Source organism: Nycticebus coucang, chromosome 16 (assembly GCF_027406575.1).
Source record: "Nycticebus coucang isolate mNycCou1 chromosome 16, mNycCou1.pri, whole genome shotgun sequence".
Taxonomy (NCBI): Eukaryota; Metazoa; Chordata; class Mammalia; order Primates; family Lorisidae; genus Nycticebus; species Nycticebus coucang.
In genome coordinates, this window is record NC_069795.1 from 94,216,513 (window position 1) to 94,236,626 (window position 20,114).

At 38.3% G+C, this 20,114-nt stretch overlaps 1 protein-coding gene across 1 annotated transcript in view; it reads left to right on the top strand.

Annotated features, from left to right (window-relative positions):
- The window catches only part of CCDC39 (coiled-coil domain containing 39), a 129,104-nt gene extending 109,063 nt beyond the window's left edge, over window positions 1-20,041 (top strand). Inside the window, exons 15-20 of the mRNA XM_053565127.1 lie at window positions 11,551-11,710; window positions 12,124-12,230; window positions 14,438-14,578; window positions 14,752-14,931; window positions 15,074-15,159; window positions 17,092-20,041. Coding sequence (XP_053421102.1) covers window positions 11,551-11,710; window positions 12,124-12,230; window positions 14,438-14,578; window positions 14,752-14,931; window positions 15,074-15,159; window positions 17,092-17,248 — 831 coding nt within the window. The 3' untranslated portion in view covers window positions 17,249-20,041. The remainder of the gene's footprint in view (window positions 1-11,550; window positions 11,711-12,123; window positions 12,231-14,437; window positions 14,579-14,751; window positions 14,932-15,073; window positions 15,160-17,091) is intronic.
- The last annotated feature ends 73 nt before the right edge of the window (window positions 20,042-20,114 follow it).

Here is a 20,114-nt window from a genome sequence, read left to right on the forward strand (position 1 = left end):
TGGTGCCTGTACCAACAGGGGAGGCAGTTGTTCCTGAGAGCCCCAGATCAATCCTCTCTCTCAGGAGCCATGGGCAGGGGAGGCACAGAGTCTGGATGGTGGAAGGCTAGCACTATGGTAGTCTCTATTCTTCTCTCCAGAGGCAGCCTGCCCAGAACGTCCAGGCTCTGGGGCCACTGGCCTCTGTGGCTCCTGCAGTCTAGCCCAGAGGTTGTGTGGGGCTGAGCAAGATGAAAACTGAGGGGCTGAAGCCCACTGGGAGGACAGAGGCACATAGTAGGTAGAGAATATGGCACCTGCCATCTAAATTTGAGTCTGTAGTGATGGGAACTGACCCTAGGGTTGCTTCATTTGTCATACATGCATTTGGGTGGGAAGCACATCTCTGACAGCTTCCTTCAGACGTGGCCTTGTGGATGCTGTCTCCCTCTGACTGCTGTCTACATCTTCCTCAAGCACGTACACTCTGTTGTAAGCCTGCCGCCTTGCCTCTGAAAACTCCCTACCCTGTGAGAAAACAGTCCCAGCCCTCAAAACGTTCTTAGGACTTGTCAGTCTGTAGTATCTCAGGCTTCTGTCCAATACTAATGGGACCTTCCTCGTTCTAGGTCTTTTTTTTTTTTTTATTAAATCATAGCTGTGTACATTGATATGATCATGGGGCATCATTCACTAGCTTTACAGACCGTCTGACACACTTTCATCAAAATGGTTAACATAGCCTTCCTGGCATTCTTTCAGTTACTGTGCCAAAACACTTACATTCCACATTTACGAAGTTTCACATATACCCTTGTAAGATGCACCGCTGGTGTAATCCCACCAATCCCCTTCCCTCTGCCCCCAACCCCCTCCCTCCACTCCCTTTCTCCCTTCCCCCATTCTTAGGTTGTAACTGGGTTATAGCTTTCATGTGAAAACCCTAAATTAGTTTCATAGTAGGGCTGAGTACATTGGGTACTTTTTCTTCCATTCTTGAGATACTTTACTAAGAAGAATATGTTCCAGTTCCAGCCATGTGAACATGAAAGAGGTAAAGTCTCCATCTTTCTTTAAGTCTGCATAATATTCCATGGTGTACATATACCACAATTTATTAATCCATTTGTGGATCGATGGGCACCTGGGCTTTTTCCATGACTTAGCAATTATGAATTGGGCTACAATAAACATTCTGGTACAAATATCTTTGTTATGATGTGATTTTTGGTCTTCTGGGTATATGCCCAATTGAGGGACTACAGGATTGAATGGCAGATATATTTTTAGTTCTCTAAGTGTTCTCCATATCTCTTTCCAAAAGGAATGTATTAATTTGCATTCCCACCAGCAGTGCAAAAGTGTTCCCTTTTCTCCACATCTGCACCAACATCTCTGGTCTTGGGATTTTGTGATATAGGCTAGTCTCACTGGAGTTAGATGATATCTCAAAGTAGTTTTGATTTGCATTTCTCTGATGATTAAAGATGATGAGCATTTTTTCATCTGTCTGTAGGCCGTGCACATGTCTTCTTCAGAGAAGTTTCTCTTCAAATCCCTTGCCCAGCCTGCAATGGGATCCCTTGTTCTATTCTTGCTGATGCGTTTGAGTTCTCTGTGGATTCTGGTTATTAAACCTTTGTCAGAGACATAACCTGCAAATATCTTCTCCCATTCTGAGGGCTGTCTGCTTGCTTTACTTAGTGTGTGCTTGGCTGTGCAGAAGCTTTTTAGTTTGATCAGGTTCTAGTAGTGTATTTTTGAAGCTGCTTCACTTGCCCGGGGGATCCTCCTCATAAAATACTCGCCCAGACTGATTTCTTCAAGGGTTTTCCCTGCACTCTCCTCTAGTATTTTTATAGTTTCATGTCTTAAGTTTAAATCTTTAATCCAGTGAGAGTCTATCTTAGTTAATGGTGAAAGGTGTGGGTCCAGTTTCAGTCTTCTACAGGTTGCCAGCCAGTTCACCCAGCACCATCTGTTAAATAGGGAATCTTTTCCCCACTGAATGTTTTTAATTGGCTTGTCAAAGATTAAATAACGGTAAGTAGCTGGATTCATCTCTTGGTTTTCTATTCTGTTCCAGACATCTACTTCTCTGTTTTTGTGCCAATACCATGCTGTTTTGATCACTATCGATTAGTAATATAGTCTGAGGTCTGTTAGCGTAATTCCTCCTGCTTTGTTTTTATTTCTGAGTAATGTCTTGGCTATTCGAGGTTTTTTATGATTCCATATAAAACAAAGTATTGTTTTTTCAAGATCTTTAAAGTATGACAGTGGAACTTTAATAGGGATTGCACTGAAATTATATATTGCTTTGGGTAGTATGGACATTTTAACAATGTTGATTCTTCCCAGCCATGAGCATGGTATGTTTTTCCATTTGTTAACATTTTCAGCTATTTCTTTTCTTAGAGTTTCATAGTTCTCTTTATAGAGATCTTTCACGTCCTTTCTTAGATAAATTCCCAAATATTTCATCTTCTTTGGCACTACTGTGAATGGGATAGAGTCCTTAATTGTTTTTTCAACTTGACTATTGTTGGTACATATAAAGGCTAGCAATTTATGAATGTTGATTTTGTAACCTGAGACACTGCTGTATTCCTTGATCACTTCTAAGAGTTTTGTAGTAGAGTGCCTAGTGTTTTCCAGATATACTATCATATCATCTGCGAAGAGCGAAAGTTTGATCTCTTCTGACCCTATGTGGATACCCTTGATCGCCTTTTCTTCCCTAATTGCAGTGGCTAAAACTTCCATTACAATGTTAAAAAGCAATGGAGCCAATGGGCAGCCTTGTCTGGTTCCTGATCTGAGTGGAACTGATTCCAATTTAACTCCATTCAATATGATATTGGCTGTGGATTTGCTGTAGATGGTCTCTATCAGTTTAAGAAATGTCCCTTCTATACCGATTTTCTTAAGTGCTCTGATCATGAAGGGATGCTGGATATTATCAAAAGCTTTTTCTGCATCAATTGAGAGAATCATATGGTCTTTGTTTTTTAATTTCTTTATGTGCTGGATTACATTTATAAATTTACGTATATTGAACCAGCCTTGAGACCCTGACATAAAACCGACTTGGTCATGATGTATAATTTGTTTGATGTGTTGCTGGATTCTGTTTGTTAGGATCTTGTTGAATATTTTTGCATCTATATTCATTAGTGATATTGGTCTGTAATTTTCTTTTCTTGTTGGGTCTTTTCCTGGTTTGGGGATCAGGGTGATGTTTGCTTCATAGAACGTGTTGGGTAGTCTTCCTTCTTTTTCTACCTTTTGGAACAGGTTGAGTAGTATAGGTACTAATTCCTCTTTAAAGGTTTGGTAGAATTCTGATGTGAAACCATCTGGTCCCGGGCTTTTCTTTTTAGGGAGGTTTTGTATGGTTGATGCTATTTCCAAACTTGATATGGGCCTGTTCAACATTTCCACTTGATTCTGGCTAAGTCTTGCAAGGTGATGTGCTTCCAAGTATCGGTCAATTTACTTCAGATTTTCATATTTCTGAGAATACAGTTTTTTGTAATATTCATTAAGGATTTTTTGGATTTCTGAGGAGTCTGTTGTTATTTCGTCTTTGTTGTTTCTGATTGATGAGATTATAGATTTTACTCTTTTTTTCCTGATTAGGTTGGCCAATGTTTATCTATTGTATTGACCTTTTTGAAAAACCAGCTTTTTGATTTATTGATCTGTTGTATTATTCTTTTGTTTTCAATTTCAATTTAATTCTGCTCTAATTTTGGTTATTTCTTTTCTTCTACTGGGTTTGGGGTTGGAATGTTCTTCCTTTTCCAGTTGCTTGAGATGTCCAATTAAGTTGTTAACTTCCTCTCTTTCTGTTCTCTTGAGGAAGGCTTGCAGTGCTATAAATTTCCCTATTAGAACTGCCTTTGCGGTGTCCCAGAGGTTCTGATAGTTTGTGTCTTCATTGTCATTTTGTTCCCCAAAATTGGCGATTTCCTTGTTAATCTCATCTCTGACCCAGCTATCATTCAGCATAAGGTTATTTAACTTCCATGTTTTTGTATGAGTATGCAGATTCCTGTTGTTACTCAGCTCAAGTTTCATTCCATGGTGGTCTGAGAAGATGCAAAGAATAATTTCTATTCCTTTAAATTTACTGAGGTTAGACTTGTGACCTAAGATGTGATCGATTTTGGAGTAAGTTCCACGGGCTGATGAGAAGTATGTGTATTTAGTTTTGTTGGTATGAAATGTTCTGTAGATGTCTGCTAAATCCAAATGTTGGATGGTTAGGTTTAGATCTAAGATTTCTTTGCTCAGCTTCTTGTTGGAGGATCGATCCAACACTGCTAAAGGAGTGTTGAAATATCCAACTATTATGGAGCTGGAGGAAATCAAGTTGCTCATGTCTGTTAGAGTTTCTCTTATAAATTGAGGTGCATTCTGGTTGGGTGCATAGATATTAATAATTGAGATATCATCATACTGAATATTACCCTTAACAAATATGAAGTGACCATTCTTGTCCTTCCTTACTTTTGTTGGTTTAAAGCCTATTGTATCTGCAAATAAAATTGCAACGCCTGCTTTTTTCTGATTATCATTTGCCTGAAATATGGATGACCATCCTTTCACTCTGAGTCTGTATTTGTCTTTTAAGTTAAGATGTGACTCTTGTATGAAACAAATATCTGGCCTGAGTTTTTGTATCCAGTCAGCTAACCTATGCCTCTTTAGAGGACAGTTTAAGCCGTTCACATTAATGGAGAATATTGATAAGTCTGGTGAAGTTTTGGGTATCGAGTTTTTCAAAAGTCCAGTGGGCATTTTTAATCCTTTCGCCAGTGTGGAAATTGGAGTTTGATCTGAAGTTTCTGAGTGAGTTTACTTTTGTGGTATAGGATTGGGTTGGTCATTATGGAGGATAGGTCTGAGAATATCCTGAAGAGCTGGTTTGGTTATGGCAAATTTCTTCAACATGTGAATGTCATTACAGTATTTAATTTCTCCATCATAAATGAAACTCAGTTTAGCTCATACAAGATCCGCGGTTGAAAGTTATTTTGCTTTAGGAGATTAAAAGTCGGTGACCACCTTCTTTTGGCTTGAAAAGTTTCAGCAGAGAGATCTGCAGTCATTCTAATATTCTTCCCTTTGAAGGTAATGGTTGTCTTTCTCCTGGCAGCTTTGAGAATTTTTTCCTTCATATTAACTTTAGTGAAGTTAATTATGATATGCCTGGGGGATGTCTTATTGGGATTGAGTCGTGCTGGGTTTCTGAAGCTGTCTGCTATCTGAATTTCAGAATCTCTAGGCATGTCTGGAAAATTCTCTTTCATAATTTCATGCAGAAGGGCCTCTGTGCCCAGCGAGGCCACTTCATCTGTTTCTAGAACTCCAGTGATTCGGATATTCACCTTATTCGAATTATCTCAGAGCTCTCTGAGAGAATGATCCATTTTTGCTCTCCATTTCTATTCCTCTTTGAGAGGTTGGGAGTGTTTAAAGACTTTATCTTTAATGTCAGAAATCCTTTCTTCTGCTTGCTCCATTCTGTTGCTGAGGGATTCTACTGTATTTTTCATATCTTTGAGGGCTGAAAAATTCTTGCTTCATTGTGTCTAAGTCTTTGGTGGTTTTGTCTTTAAATTCATTAAATTCTTGAGACAACTTTTGAATTTCTCCTCGAATTCCTAATTCCACTTTGTTAATCTTGTCTGCAATCCAAATTCTGAATTCGATTTCTGACATCTCAGCCAGTTGTTTATGAATGGGATCTTCAATTACATCTGCTATATCTTTCCTTGCGGGGGTTGATCTATTCTTTATTCATGTTACCAGAGTTTTTCCGCTGATTCGCCCTATGTTTGTTTTACTCCTTTGATGTTTTTCCCCTGGGGCTTTGTCGGGCTTTCCCCTGTACAGTTTTGTGGCCTGAGAGCTGCGGCCCTGTCTGGTGTGGTGGGGCTAAGTGATTCTGTCTTGTTTTCAGCTGGTTTCTGTTCCACCCTTTTGAAACATACTCTGAGTTGAAGTTTCAGCTGTGGAGAAATATCAGCAATTAAGTCACCCCGACCCCCACTGGCAAACAATTGGAAAAGAAAAATCAAACCTTCTTACCACCTAGCACCCAGGGCACCACCTGATTTGTCCTCAGGTGATTGGTTCAGTTCAAAAGGTCCAAATCAATTGTCTCAGTCTGCACCTGTTTCGGGTGAGAGAGTTTAAGAGGGCTCTGGGAACTGGATCACAGAGGTCTGGTGACTACTCTGGTGTGGCTTGCTCCAGTGCTGCGTGGAGTCAGGAGGAGCCACCTAGCCAATAGATCAGTCTGGGAAGGTTGCTGCCTCCTTCCCCACCTTGCACCACTTCACACCCAGTCACTGATAGCCCTGCAGTTGGCTGACCCATTTGCCTGTAGTGAACCGGTACTCCAGGAGTTTGTACCTGCCTGAATCACAAGGAAGTCTGCCAGGCCGCTGCGCTCTGCCTCTCTCTAGCAGGAGGAGGTGAGGCCTGACAACCTTGGGTGCTTGATGAAGGTTGAGGGCTTTTCACTCAGGTCCAGTCTCGCCCCTGATTAATGTTACTGACAGAACAGAACAACTTTGCCGTTCCCCTGCAGAAGAGAAGCTGAATTGAGTTCCAAATCAGCTTGTCTTTTCTCTTGTATTGTCTATAGGCTGATGATCCCTTGAGGGCGAGGTGCGTCTTAGGTTCAGTAAAGTGGACCTCTGGGTCAGCCCCGCTCTGGGAGTTTCCCGGGTTTGCAAGTTGGAGTTGCCTCAGGCAACTGCTATACTCAGAGTCTCTGATTGCCCAGGGAGACAGCGGGTGTGGCTTCAGAATATTGGGTAGTGAGCCGTATTGCTAGCAAAACAGGGCTGCTGTTTTATGCCTCAGGCAACCGTTGCTCCTGTGCAGCTCCCTTCAGGCCAACTGTCCTCTCTCCGCTCCCGTGCCCCAGAGTCTGCACTGAGCGGCTGCAGCCCAGCACTGTCTACACCCCTCAAGCAATCGCCCAAGAGTCTGGACTCCTGGGGGACAGGCCTCCAGACCTTGCAGCGAGAGCAGAGGGGAGTGCGGGGAGCGCTGGGAGCCTGGGGTTGCGGGCAGAGAACACACACAGTTTTACACAGTTTTATGCCTGGTCGTATTGTCACCAAAAGACAGCTGTCGCACTGTGCCTCAGGGAACCACCGCTCTGGTGTGGTCCCCTCTCCACCGACCGTCCTCTCCTCACTCCAGTGCCCTGGAGCTGGCACCAACCAGCTGCAGTCGAGGCCCCGTCCACACCCCTAGAGAAATCACCCAAGACTCTGAACTCCTGGGGGACTGGCCTCCAGACCTCAGTGTGAGGGGAGGGGAATGCTGGGAGCTCAGAATTCCAGGTAGAGACTATATACAGTTTATACAGTTTTATGCCTGGCAGGAGGACGCCGTGGCATCCTAGTAGAGGAGGTAGGTCTAGTTTTTAGAGGGTCTCTCCCGTGGAGTGTAGTGGGAGGACCTTTGAACTCTGCCCGATTGTTTGTGGGGCACTCTGAATCGTTCTCATGGGGGAGGGGACTCCCATCTGCTTGGTGATGGATTTTGTACCTTTTGTTTGTATCCTTGTGGTTGTAGCTTGCCTCAGCGGGGTTGACGTGCGTTCTTCAAACTTCTCTCTTAATGCAACTCAAATCCACCAGGTTACTTGCTGAATTTTTGTCCTTTAACTCTCCTACTGGACGGGAGCCTCTGTGGAAGGCTGGCTTCAGTCAGCCATCTTGTCTCTTCCCCCTAGATTTTTTATTTTATTTATTTATTTATTTATTTATTTATTTTTTAGAGATAGAGTCTCACTTTATTTCCTTCGGTAGAGTGCTGTGGCATCACTCACAGCAACCTCTAACTACTGGGCTTAGGCAATTCTCTTGCCTCAGCCTCCCAAGTAGCTGGGACTACAGGTGCCTGCCACAACACCCGGCTATTTTTTTGTTGCAGTTTGGCCTGGGCCAGGTTCAAACCCCTCACCCTTTGTATATGGGGCCGGCGCCCTGCCCACTGAGCCACCCCCTTCTTCTAGGTTTTAAAAGTTCCTGAGGGGTAGAGGGTTGGCACAAGTCTGTTAGAAAGTAGGAAGTGCATAGATGTTATAATTCCAACCAGGGTTGATGGGTTATGTAAAAGTATTGGTTTTAAGAGTTCCTTTTTCCATATCCTGGTTTTATCATTGACTAAGTAGATGATCTTGAGTAAGTTCAGTTTCCTCATTTGCAAAATGAGGATAACATTATTACTTTTGTTGGGAAAAGTAAATAAGAAAATATATGTAAAGTCTTCAGAATAGTGCCTAGTACAATAGTCATCAATACATATTAGCTATCATTATTGTCACTGCTGTGATGATGCTGACTAACCTACTTTATAGGAAAGCAGGCACGTTTTATGACATATTAATAAAATAAGTATCTTAAGTGACTTGCAGCTATTTTACTTTTCCCAATTTCCAGATGCCACACTTTTTACCTTCCATCTCCTCTGGGATCCACAGCTTGCCACACAGTTATTCCCATTTTTACCATATAGTTTGTTTAAACATTTTACTCATAGCACTTCAGTCAGTCTTGCCTCTGTAAAAATGAAACTTTATAACTAAACTCAATCTAGTTTATAGTGGGAAAAATTATCTATGACCTAAAAATGGAGAAAAGCAATTACTGGGTGCAGTGATGCCGTTGCTTGGTGACATCATTCTTGGCATTTTCTAGTGACATTCTGGGGGTTATCTGATTGTATAGGCATGCCATTGACTGTTCTATTAACTAAGTTATTTTACGACTCTGTAAGGATAGATGGTAACTTGTAAATAACTGATGATAATACAAATGATTCTTTTTTTTTTTTTTTTTTTTTTTTGTGTGTGTGTGTGGTTTTTTTTTTGGCCGGGGCTGGGTTTGAACCCACCACCTCTGGCATATGGGACCAGCACCCTACTCCTTGAGCCACAGGCACCGCCCAATACAAATGATTCTTGTTGCTAACAATGCAACTGAATTTTGGCCAGTAGAAATACAACTTTGCTCTGTAGAAAAGACAAACCACGCATTAAAGTTTATCACCCCAAAAGATATTAATCTGTTTTACATCATCAGCAAATTCATTTCAGCTTTTCTGATTTTGTGTGTCCATATCACAAAATTTGTTCTTCAAATTTTCCTTTGAACTAATCATCTTACAGGTTCCTTTATTAGTAAGTTGAATAAATCTTTTGACAAATGTTTATTTTATATTTGTTGAGAATTTTTAATTATTTGAATATTAATTCTTTAGTCGTTTCCACTCCTGGGGAAACTTGTCAATTAGAAGAAGTTGATTTTTGTTCTTCAATGTGGTTTTCAGTTTGTTTGTCAATATAGTAGATTTAGGATTTAAATGCAGTCAGTTCAAGATTCTTCCCTTGACTTCTTACATTCTCCACAAAGAACTCTTTTACTTCTCTGATTAAGAGGAATTTGGTTACAGTGCCAAATTCTACATTATGTTTTCTACATGTATGTAGATGAGGGGTCACCAAACTCTGGACCCTGGCCGAATGCTCCCACCGCTTGTTTTGTAAATAAGAACTGGAGATACACTCGTGCATTTACGTGTTTTCTATGGCTGCTTTTCATGCTACAGTGGTGGAGTCGAGTAGTTTTAACATAGACTGAATGGCTCTTTAGGTCTCAAGTATTTACTATCTGGCTTTTGCATACAGAGCTTGCTGACCTCTTTTATTAGTGTCCAGGGTTGATGTAACACAGTACCACAGACTAGATGGTTTAAATAATAGAAATGCATCGTCTAGAATCCAAGAGAGAGCTGTTGTTTAGTGCTGGTCCCTGTGAGGTGAGAATGTTCTGTGCCTTCTCCTAATTTCTGTAGTTTGCTGGCCATAGTCAGCGTTCTTTGGTTCATAGATGCATCACCCAGATATCTGCCTTCATCTTCATGTGATTTTCTTCCTGTGTCTTTTCACATAATCATCCCTGTGTTCAAAGTTCTCATTTTTATAAGGACATCAGTTACGTAGAATTAGGGCCATCCTAATGACCTCATCTTAATCTGCAAAGATCCAATTTCCAAATAAGGTCACCTTCTGAGGTACTAAGTTAGGATAGCGACATATTATGAATCATTTTTCCAGGGACACATAACCTCCCTGTTTTTGGTCCTTCAGTTAGCCTCTGGTCTTTGGGGCATACAAGGTTTTATTTGTCCTTTCATTGGCCCTAGCATTAGTATATGACAAAAAAAGACTGAAAAATATAATTAGCAACTAATGAAGCACTGGTATCTTTCAAATCTCATTTCCAAATTCCTCTTCATCTTTATAAAAAAAAAATCTCATTCTGACCACAATTTAATGAAACTATCCAATAGACTTACTTGAAAATACCAGAGAGGAAGTAATGACAATTTCTTACAAATACCAGCTATGCTATTCTATTCCAAGTTAAAAGGTACACATTATATAATCCCTGATTAAGAAAATGGAATCAGAATTTCATTACAGAACTTCAGGCTGTACATGGAATTAGATCAGGGATAAGGTAAATAAGTATGAAGAAACTGAGCTCAGAGAAGTGGATTTAATGTGACTCAACTTAAGTCAGCCGACAACTAACCTCTGTTTTCATTTCAGCTTTGTCCCACTAAACTACATTTCAGATAAATTAATTCAGAAATTAATTTCTAGTCAATTCTAGACTCAAAGCAATTAGATATAATTTATCTAATATCTTTTATCATTTCTTTGTTAAGCTTTTTAAAAATGTTACAAAGCGACATGAGTAACTCATGTTCAGAAGCATAATAAAACCAATACTAGTGAATATTTTATGATCTACAATGTTAAACTTACCTTTCTTATTTTCCACATCCTGGTTTAAATACACATACATAGGGACTGAATAAAATTATTAGTTGATTTTGAATAACAATAGGGTTTCTGCCGTATTAAAATATATATGTGTACTATCTCTGTCAACCTTTAATCTGAGTTCTTTTTGGAATTGTTTGGGTATAACTCTAGAGAGCAGTGACAGTGACTGTGGAAAGTCACTGAGTATGTCCACTCATGGAGGACATTTTAGCAATTTATAGACCTCATCTTTTGTCAGCCACATTTATCACAAGGATCTTTTCTAAAATTAATTTTTAAATTTAAAAATGTCTACTTACCTGCAAAATATGTACCTGTTCGCTAAGATCTGAAATGAGAAATTGTTCCTGAACCTTTCTCTGGCCAGAAATGTTCTTCTGATTTAATATCTAGTTTCAAACCTCCTTCTAGTTAACCTTATTTCTTGTCCAAGTTTATACTGGACAACTTTTTGGCAATTTTTGCCAGGGAGTTTTACGTAAACTTTGATAACTCCGTATTTTGAAGGCCTGGGCTTTAGTCTTCTGCTTTAAAACAAATACAAGAAATAAATGGTGCCATATGTAGGCACCAAGGTTAACTGATATTAGCTATTAACTAAAGGAGTTAACTGTTTTCTGCCACAAATTAGATATTTCTCCCGTGATAAACACTTTTCATCAGTGCTGTTCTGTACTTCATAGGCTGCTCAAGAAAAGGAAGAACTTCAAAGGGAAGGTGACAGTTTGGATGCAAAGATCAACAAAGCTGAAAAAGAAATTTATGCTCTAGAAAACACCCTGCAGGTGCTCAACAGCTGCAACAAACATTACAAGCAATCTTTTAAAAAAGTGACTCCATCTAGTATGTAGGAGTTTATATTTTTAAAATAAATATATACGGTGAAAATTGTGTAGTTGAAAGGACACTGTGGGACATGGAGAACAAAGTGTGCACCATGTCTGAATGGGTCAGAAAAGCTGGTCCCCCTTCCTCTCCCCACACCTGGTCTGTAAGTGGCTTGCTAAAGTGTTATTTCTGTTATTAATAATAACCTAGTGGCGTATGGCATAACGCCTCTCTGGGGAATTAATTTCCAGACAGAAAAAAACTATAGCACATTGCTGGTCTATGTTGACAAAACAAGAAAGGGCTACTGGATGCCTGTACTGTTTTTCTACAAGTAGATAAATTTAACCTTTCATAACAAAAATATTAATGTTTATGTTATTGATTTTTACATAGTATGGTGAAAATTTAGTTTTTCTAAATTCTAGGTGGGGAGTATGAGCTAAAAATTCAGCTAGAAGAACAAAAAAGGTCTGCTGCTGAAAAGTACAGATACAAACAAAGACAAATCAGAGAGCTGCAAGAAGATATCCAGGTAAATTCTACAGGCTATTTAGTAATAGGCCCTAGATAAAAATCTACTATCATTTTCATTACTTCTAGCATTCTCTTTTTTTTTTTTTTTTGTGGTTTTTGGCCGGGGCTGGGTTTGAACTCGCCACCTCCGGCATATGGGACTGGCGCCCTACTCCTTGAGCCACAGGCGCCACCCATACTTCACTTCTAGCATTCTTTTGATCTTGCACGAAGAAAGAAGACAGTTAGAGCCTCTTTTAGGGAAGTAGATAGTAGGAGAGAACAGTCATTTAAAGGAGAAAAAAAGAAGTGATCAAAGTATTAATTCATTAATATCCCAGCACTAAGCATTGAAAAGTACTTGTTGTTAGTTGATAGATCATAGTTAATTATGATCTATCCACTATTTAGTGGAATTTTGTTTAATTCCTTAAAGATCATATTAATTGCATCTTTAAAAAGTGTGAAAGATGGAAATAATCCAGTGGGAAGTATTCACTAAGGCAGATCACTGAAGACAACAAGCTTGGGAAGCAGGCCCTATTTGGTTTTTACTAGTAAAGTTTAAAAGATGCATGAATTGCATGTTTTAAAAATTGTATTTCAATCATCGTTTGTATTATTTTTCCCCAAGTGCCATAAAAATACTTTCCAATGGAATGTATATACAAAATTTAATATATAAGAACAGTCATGTGTTTCTTAAAAAGAATATAAGAAATGTGTCATTAGGCAATTTTGTCAGTGAGCTAATGACATAAAGGGTATTTACCCAAACCCAGATGGGATAGCAGTGACTAGTATAGCCTGTCACACTACACCTGTACAGCATGTTACTGTACTGAATACCACAGGAAACTGTAACACAATGGTGTGTACCTAAACATATTTAAACACAAAAAAGTACAGTGACGATACTGTCCATCTACAGAGCTCCGTAAACGGAGCTTATCAAACTGGAAGTTGCTGCCTGTGAGTTGGTGATGGCAGAATGTAAAGGCCTAGGACGTTAACGTCCATGACTGGCTACTGTAGACTTTAAAAATGCTATACACTTTGGTTGCACTAAATTTATTAAAATTGCTTTTCTTCAATAAAATGATGACTTAGCTTACTGTACATTTTAATTTTTTAAGACAAGGACTCTTGTAACAACACTTAGCTTGAAACACAAACACAATGTAACAACACAAAAATATTTTTTCTTTATATCCTTGTTCTAAAAGCTTTTCTCTATTTCAAAAATTTGTAACTTTTTGCTAAAAACTGAGACACATTAACCTAAGCCTATACAAGATCAGAATCATCAAGATCACTGTCTTGTACCTCCATATTTTGTCTCACTGTAAGGTCTTCAGGGGACATGGAGCTGTTGTGCCCTACAAGGCCTTCTTCTGGCATACTTTTTGAAGGAACTGCCGGATATTATTTTTTTTTATTTTACCTTTATCTTTTTAAATTAATTAATTTTTTGCAGTTTTTTTGGCTGGGTCTGGGTTTGAACCCGCCCCCTCTGGTATATGGGGCTAGCGCCCTACTCCTTTGAGCCACAGGCGCCACCCTTTTTAATAAGTAGGAGTACACACCAAAATAACAATAAAAAGTATGTAGTGAATACATAAACCAGGAACATAGTTCTTTTTTTTTTTTTTTGAGACAGAGTCTCACTATGTCAGCCTAGGTAGAGTGCCACAGCGTCACAGCTCACAGCAATCTTAAACTCTTGGGCTCAAGCGATTCTCTTGCCTCAACCTCCCGAGTATCTGGGACTACAGGTACCCGCCACAATGCCTGGTTATTTTTTGGTTGTAGTTATCATTGTTGTTTGGCAGGCCCTGGTTGGGTTTGCACCTGCCAGCTCCAGTGTATGTGGCTGGCGTCTTAGCCCCTGAGCTACAGGCAGCAAGCCACGGGAACATAGTTCCTTATTATCAAATATTATATGCTGTAGATAATTGTCAGTGCTAGACACAAATGTAAATGTGCTGTACTACATTACAATGTTACTAGATGACAGGGTTTTTTAAGCTTCTTTATAATCTTAAGTATGGGACCACCATCCTGTATGTAGTGTGTCATTGACCAAAACACATGGCTGAGTTTAGTATCCATCAATAGAATGTATATAGGATACAAAAATAAATGAATATCAAATGAATACTTGACAAATGGCAAGTTATAAAAGGAAATTTGATTCTAACCAGTATGTTATGTTATGTTGTACAGAGCATGGAAAATACTTTCGAAGTTATCAAGCATTTAGAAAATAATACCAAAGGAAAATTATCAGAGAAGCAGGCTTATTCAATTCAACTAAGTAAAGAAACTGAGGAGCAGAAGCCAAAATTAGAAAGAGTAACTAAACAGGTATTGATGTCTTTTAAAAATTGACCTGTCATGTTTACATTTTTTTTAATTGTTGAGGATTCATTGCATGTTTACATTTTACAAAGCCCCAAATGGAACTTCAAATCTTCTTCCATTCATTAAAAAATATTAAGTTCTGAAAATAAGTTTATATAATAATTATTTACCAACAGTGTACAAAACTCACAAAAGAAATACGTTTTTTGAGAGACACAAAAGATGAGACAATAGAAGAACAAGACATCAAACTTCGTGAAGTGAGACAGTTTCACAAGTTCATTGATGAAATGTTAATTGAAGTCACAGAAGAAAACACTGAGATCCGTATTATCCTTCAAACATACTTTCAACAGGTAATACATTACCTTCTATTAAGTATATTTTTGACTAAAATTAAAATGTTATACAATCATCATAAACGGAATCTAATTAAACACATTTCTCTTCTAACATGCAGTAAGTGGTACTAATGATTGCTGTTGGCTATTCCTACAGAATGGGTTGGAATTCCCTACAGTGAGTACTAGGGGCAGCCGTCAGAGTTCTAGATCTTCTTCACACGCATCCCTGTCCTCAGTCAGGTAAGTAAAGTCAAACATCTCCCTAACTCTCATAGCTGCTGACCTGCACGAATCTGACCTCTCCTGCATCACCACAGCTGCTGGACCGGCCAGCGCACTGCCAGTCTCCCCTCCAACTCCACCACCTCACTAGGTCAGCGTCACACAGATAAAACGCAGAAGCAGCCAGCAGAGCAAGACTTCCCTTCCGACTTCTGCTGGTGTCACCATTTTTATCATAGTGCAAGTGCTTTGTGACTATCAGCTATTTCTCTAGGGAAAAGCAGAGATTAAGTGGAATTTGGGAGTTACATCTACCATTTGGAAGTTGGGGAAATTTTTTAAACCATAAAAGGGCAGCTTAGAGGTACAGACATATGGAATAAGGTATTTGTGATTAAAACATTATGAAATTTTACATAATCAGAATTTGATTTTATTCATGCTTTATTTTGCTGAAAAAGAATCTTTTCCCCTTCTGCAGTTTATTGTTATCCAGAACTCTATTACCAGGGTTGCTGAAATAAATCCTCTTGTGTTTTGCTGACAAAATAAAATTTATTAATAATGATCCTGATTTCACAATTCCCAAACTCCTGCTTTCAGCAGCTACTAAATTACTTGTCTTTAGTCTATTTAGAGATTTCCTAAAGAAAAAGGGAAGTTCTAAAAGATAATGTTTCATTAGTAAAACAAACTGCGAAAGTATACTAAGTAGGTAATTCAACATCGCTGTACTGCATAAAAATAGAGACAGAGACTCACTTGATCCCCCTGGGTCCAGTACCATGGCCTCACACAGCTCTCAGCAACCTCTAACTCCTGGGCTTAGCAATTCTCTTGCCTCAGCCTTCCAAGTAGTTGGGACTACAGGTGCCCACCACAATGCACGGCTATTTTTTGTTGCAGTTTGGCTGGGGCCAGGTTTGAACCTGCCACCCTTGGTATATGAGGCCGGCGCCTACCCACTGAGTCCCAGGCGCTGCCCAAAAAAATATTTTTAAGATTTATCATTTCAGAATTGTATAGCTAGGGCAGAGAGACATTTCAGAATTGTATGACAGCACTCTACCGAGGGCGACAAAGTTAACACTCTGTCTCTAAAAAAAAAAAAGAACAGTATTGTATGGGTGTTTCTCAAGTGACCCCACCATTTTACCCCTATCAATATGCTTCTCGCTTTTACTCTTCATCTTGAAATTACAAAACTTATCATTTTAATTACTCTTGCCAGCACCCAAACCCTTTTGCCCCTCTTTTATTAATATGTTGGAAACCTTTATTGTAATGATTCTAATTGTAAAATATTGATTATAGTTGAAAACATTTTTGCTTATATAGAAACATACTTATTGAACTTTTTTCCTACTGGTTTGAAACTATGGTCACCTTTCTTTTCCTTTTTAAATTTAATGGTCTTATTTTAAAAACTTTTAATTTTTAAATTTTAATTATCATGGGTACATAATAGTTACAATACATGTGGTGTTTTGATACAGGCACACAAAGTGAATTAATCAATGCAGGGTAACTGGAGTACCCATCACCTCAGGCATTTAACATTGTTGTGTCAGAGCTTTCTAATTCCACTCATTATTTTAAAGCATACACTTGCTGTTGATTACAGTCACTGTTATCAAATATTGTTCATTCTAGCTAAACATATTCTTGCATCCATTACCTAGCCCCACTTTCTCCTCCCTTCCTTCTGTTAATTATCATTCTGCTATTTCCTTGGGATCAACTTCTTTTATATTTGGCTCCCACATACGAACACGAACATGTGAGATTTGTCTTTCTCTCTTGGCTTATTTAAGAACTTTTTAACATCACTAATATATACTGTTTGGTCTCTTTAACTACTTATGGAATTATGGTATTATTTATCCAATAACGAGGGGGTCTATACTTATAAATTTTGCATTTAATTTATAATTCTGGTTTTTCTTCTAGGTCATCTAGGAGTACAAACACGTCAGCTTCTCAGACTTTAGTTAAAGTATCAGAGTTCAGCTTTCCAGGCTTCTCTTCACCAGTGGACGGCGCTTCTAGGCCAGCTAGTGCTAGTAGTAGCTCTAGTAATGGTAAAGGCAAAAAGAGCCCCAAGTAAATGGTATTTTAACCCCTTTTGAAAAGTTGTAAATACACAAAAATTTTACACTTTAAAATACAAAATGACTCAACAAGTTTTATCAATGGAAAGTGTAAAAACTGAAAGTTTAAAAAAGTCATGTATTTTTCTTAGTTTTCCTTCTGTGTTCTTCATATGGATGTAAAACAATGATAGCAGATTCTTGACAAGACTACATGTTATATACAAGTAGGGAAATGATGCTTGTAGTATTAGAAGAAAATAGTTTGCTGCATTGTTTCAGGAAACTACACTCACTTCTTTATCTTTCAAGAAGAAATTTCTAAAGATTCTTTATATTATTAAGAGCTGATAACAATATAAAAGTTCACACTTACCCTAAGATCCCCAAATTAGGTTTTCTTTATTAAAAGGAAGGGATTTTTTCCCCCAGACATTTGGGGGAAAAAAATCAGTCAAAGAAGTTTTTTTTTTTGGCATAATTTTTTCCCAAAAGGTAGCATTACCTCCACCTTTCAAAGAAAACAACTGATAAGAAAAAGACTGTGTATCAATACAAAGTACAGCTTAACTTTTTAAGAATTTCTTAAATTCATTCTGACCTTGAAAGGAATCATACACATTATTTGCTTACAGATACAGCTAACCAAACATAAAGAATATTTAAAAATTTTTCTTGATTTAATAAACAATTTAAAGAAAACTAAGTATGGTTTGCAATAGGAATTTAACAAGTTTACAGTAGAGGCAGACCACCAGATTTAGAATTAAGTTTTTCGAGTTAATACTTTACTATAACGTGTGTCCAACACTGACGTTTGGAATAGATATGGAATATTATAAAAACTAGATTTAAAATAAATGTATTAGAATCCATGTACTTAAATGAGTGTCTTTTTTAAACCTTGGAAAAAATATTGCAATTGAACCATCCTTTTCATTTCCTTCTGAAAATTAGTGGTAGTAAATCTTTCTCTTAATTATTTTGTTTTAGAAACAGCCAGGAAAAGGCATACCAAAGTAAGATTGCTAAAAAAGTTGGATAATATCACTTTTAGCTAAAACTTTGCTCTAATGAATGAGATTTATAAGACCTAAAAACTGATTAAAGTCACTTTGTTAACCAGATTTTTTCCCATTTTACTATATACATTTTTTTTCTCTCAATCCTTCACAGACCACCACATTCTTATTCTCTGCCTTCTATTAGTTGAAATTAGTTATAAATTACTTGGAACTTGAAGTAATACTAAACACTGTGCTCTCTGAAAGCAGAGGGGTGTCTTAAGTCAGCTCTGTGACTCTGGGCAGTTGTTTCTCCAGGCCTTTTTCCCTCATCTGTAATACAGAATAAGTTACCTTATTGAAATTATTGGATAATATATGCAAACCCCACAGGGCTTGATGTAGTAATTGTAATATAACAACTTTTACCTATTATTGAGTCAACATCCAAAGGTTAGCAACTATTTGTGGAATGATTAGGTTCTTAGAGGCCAGCATGCAAGTCTGCATTTAACCCTCAGAGAACAGCTCTATTTTCAGTGTAAAAGGGCACCAGCTCTATTTTCAGCTGCTATGGCACCAGCCACATACACCGGAGCTGGTGGGTTCAAACCTAGCCTTGGCCTGCCAAACAACAACTACAACCAAAAATAGCTGGGTGTTGTGGCAGGTGCCTGTAGTCCCAGTTACTTGGGAGACTGAGGCAAGAGAATCACTTAAGCCCAAGAGTTGGAGGTTGCTGTGAGCTGTGTGAGGCCACGGCACTCTACCGAGGGTGACATTGTGAGACTCTGGTCTTAAAATAAATCAATAAAATAAATAAATAAAAACACCATTATGCAGGACTATATAAAGATACTAATGCTATTGAGGACTGTTTTAAGGTGAACTTCTTGGTATAAACACTAACCGCTGAGTGACAGCCTATTTCTAATGCCATTATCTATTTCTCATAACCAGGGTTTCTTTTCCCTGTTAAATTGCAAAACAGATTTCAGATTTTCTAGTAGGGCCCCATCTCTGGAATTTGCAGGACACAAACAGTACACACCCAGTACTAAAAGTGTGGGTGTTTTACTGTTGGCAAGACTCTCCTTCTTCATTCTCTCATTTAAATCTTTTATAGATGAATACCCATCTACCCACCTACCTGTACCCATCCATCATCATGAGTGACAGTATTCAAATCACTTACTGATCTAGAATCTTAAACTGGAAGGATTCTAGACACAAACCCAACACCTCTGACTCCTATCTCTACCTCCCAAAGAGTACGGTATATTGTTGTTAGGGATTTGGGAGAATCTTTATCACACAAGTCCCTTCCTTTGTTAGCTACAGATACTGGGATTCATACCAAGTCAAAATCAGGCTCTGCTTGGTCTAGTTATTTATTCAGACCCCAAGGAGGCATCAGGGAAGCATCAAGGGAGAGGAGGTGGCAAGAAGAAAAGTAGAAACGCAGGCCAGACTTACACTATTTAAAAACAGGCCTCGTGCTTTCCCGACTGCACATTTGTAATACTAGGATAGTTTCTTAATTTTCTTTCCCTAGAGAGAAAAGGAGATTTGGTGTACTCCTCGGCCTGTGCTTTTGGCTAAAAGGATTTTTTTTTTTTTTTAATCTATTCTTGCCCGGAATATACACAGTTTCTAAGGGCTTTACTAATATTTAAAGTTAAATTTCTTATGGGTACAAAGCTAGCAATAAGATGAAAATAATAATGAAGAAATAAGCAAAATGGGCTCCTATTCAACTTTCATGATCTTATATCTAAGGACGTGTTAAAGCAACAATTCAACAAGCTATTTTTAATTAAATCAGACTTTAGAAGCGAATTAAGACACATAACAAGCATTTCAAATAAAACTGCAAAAA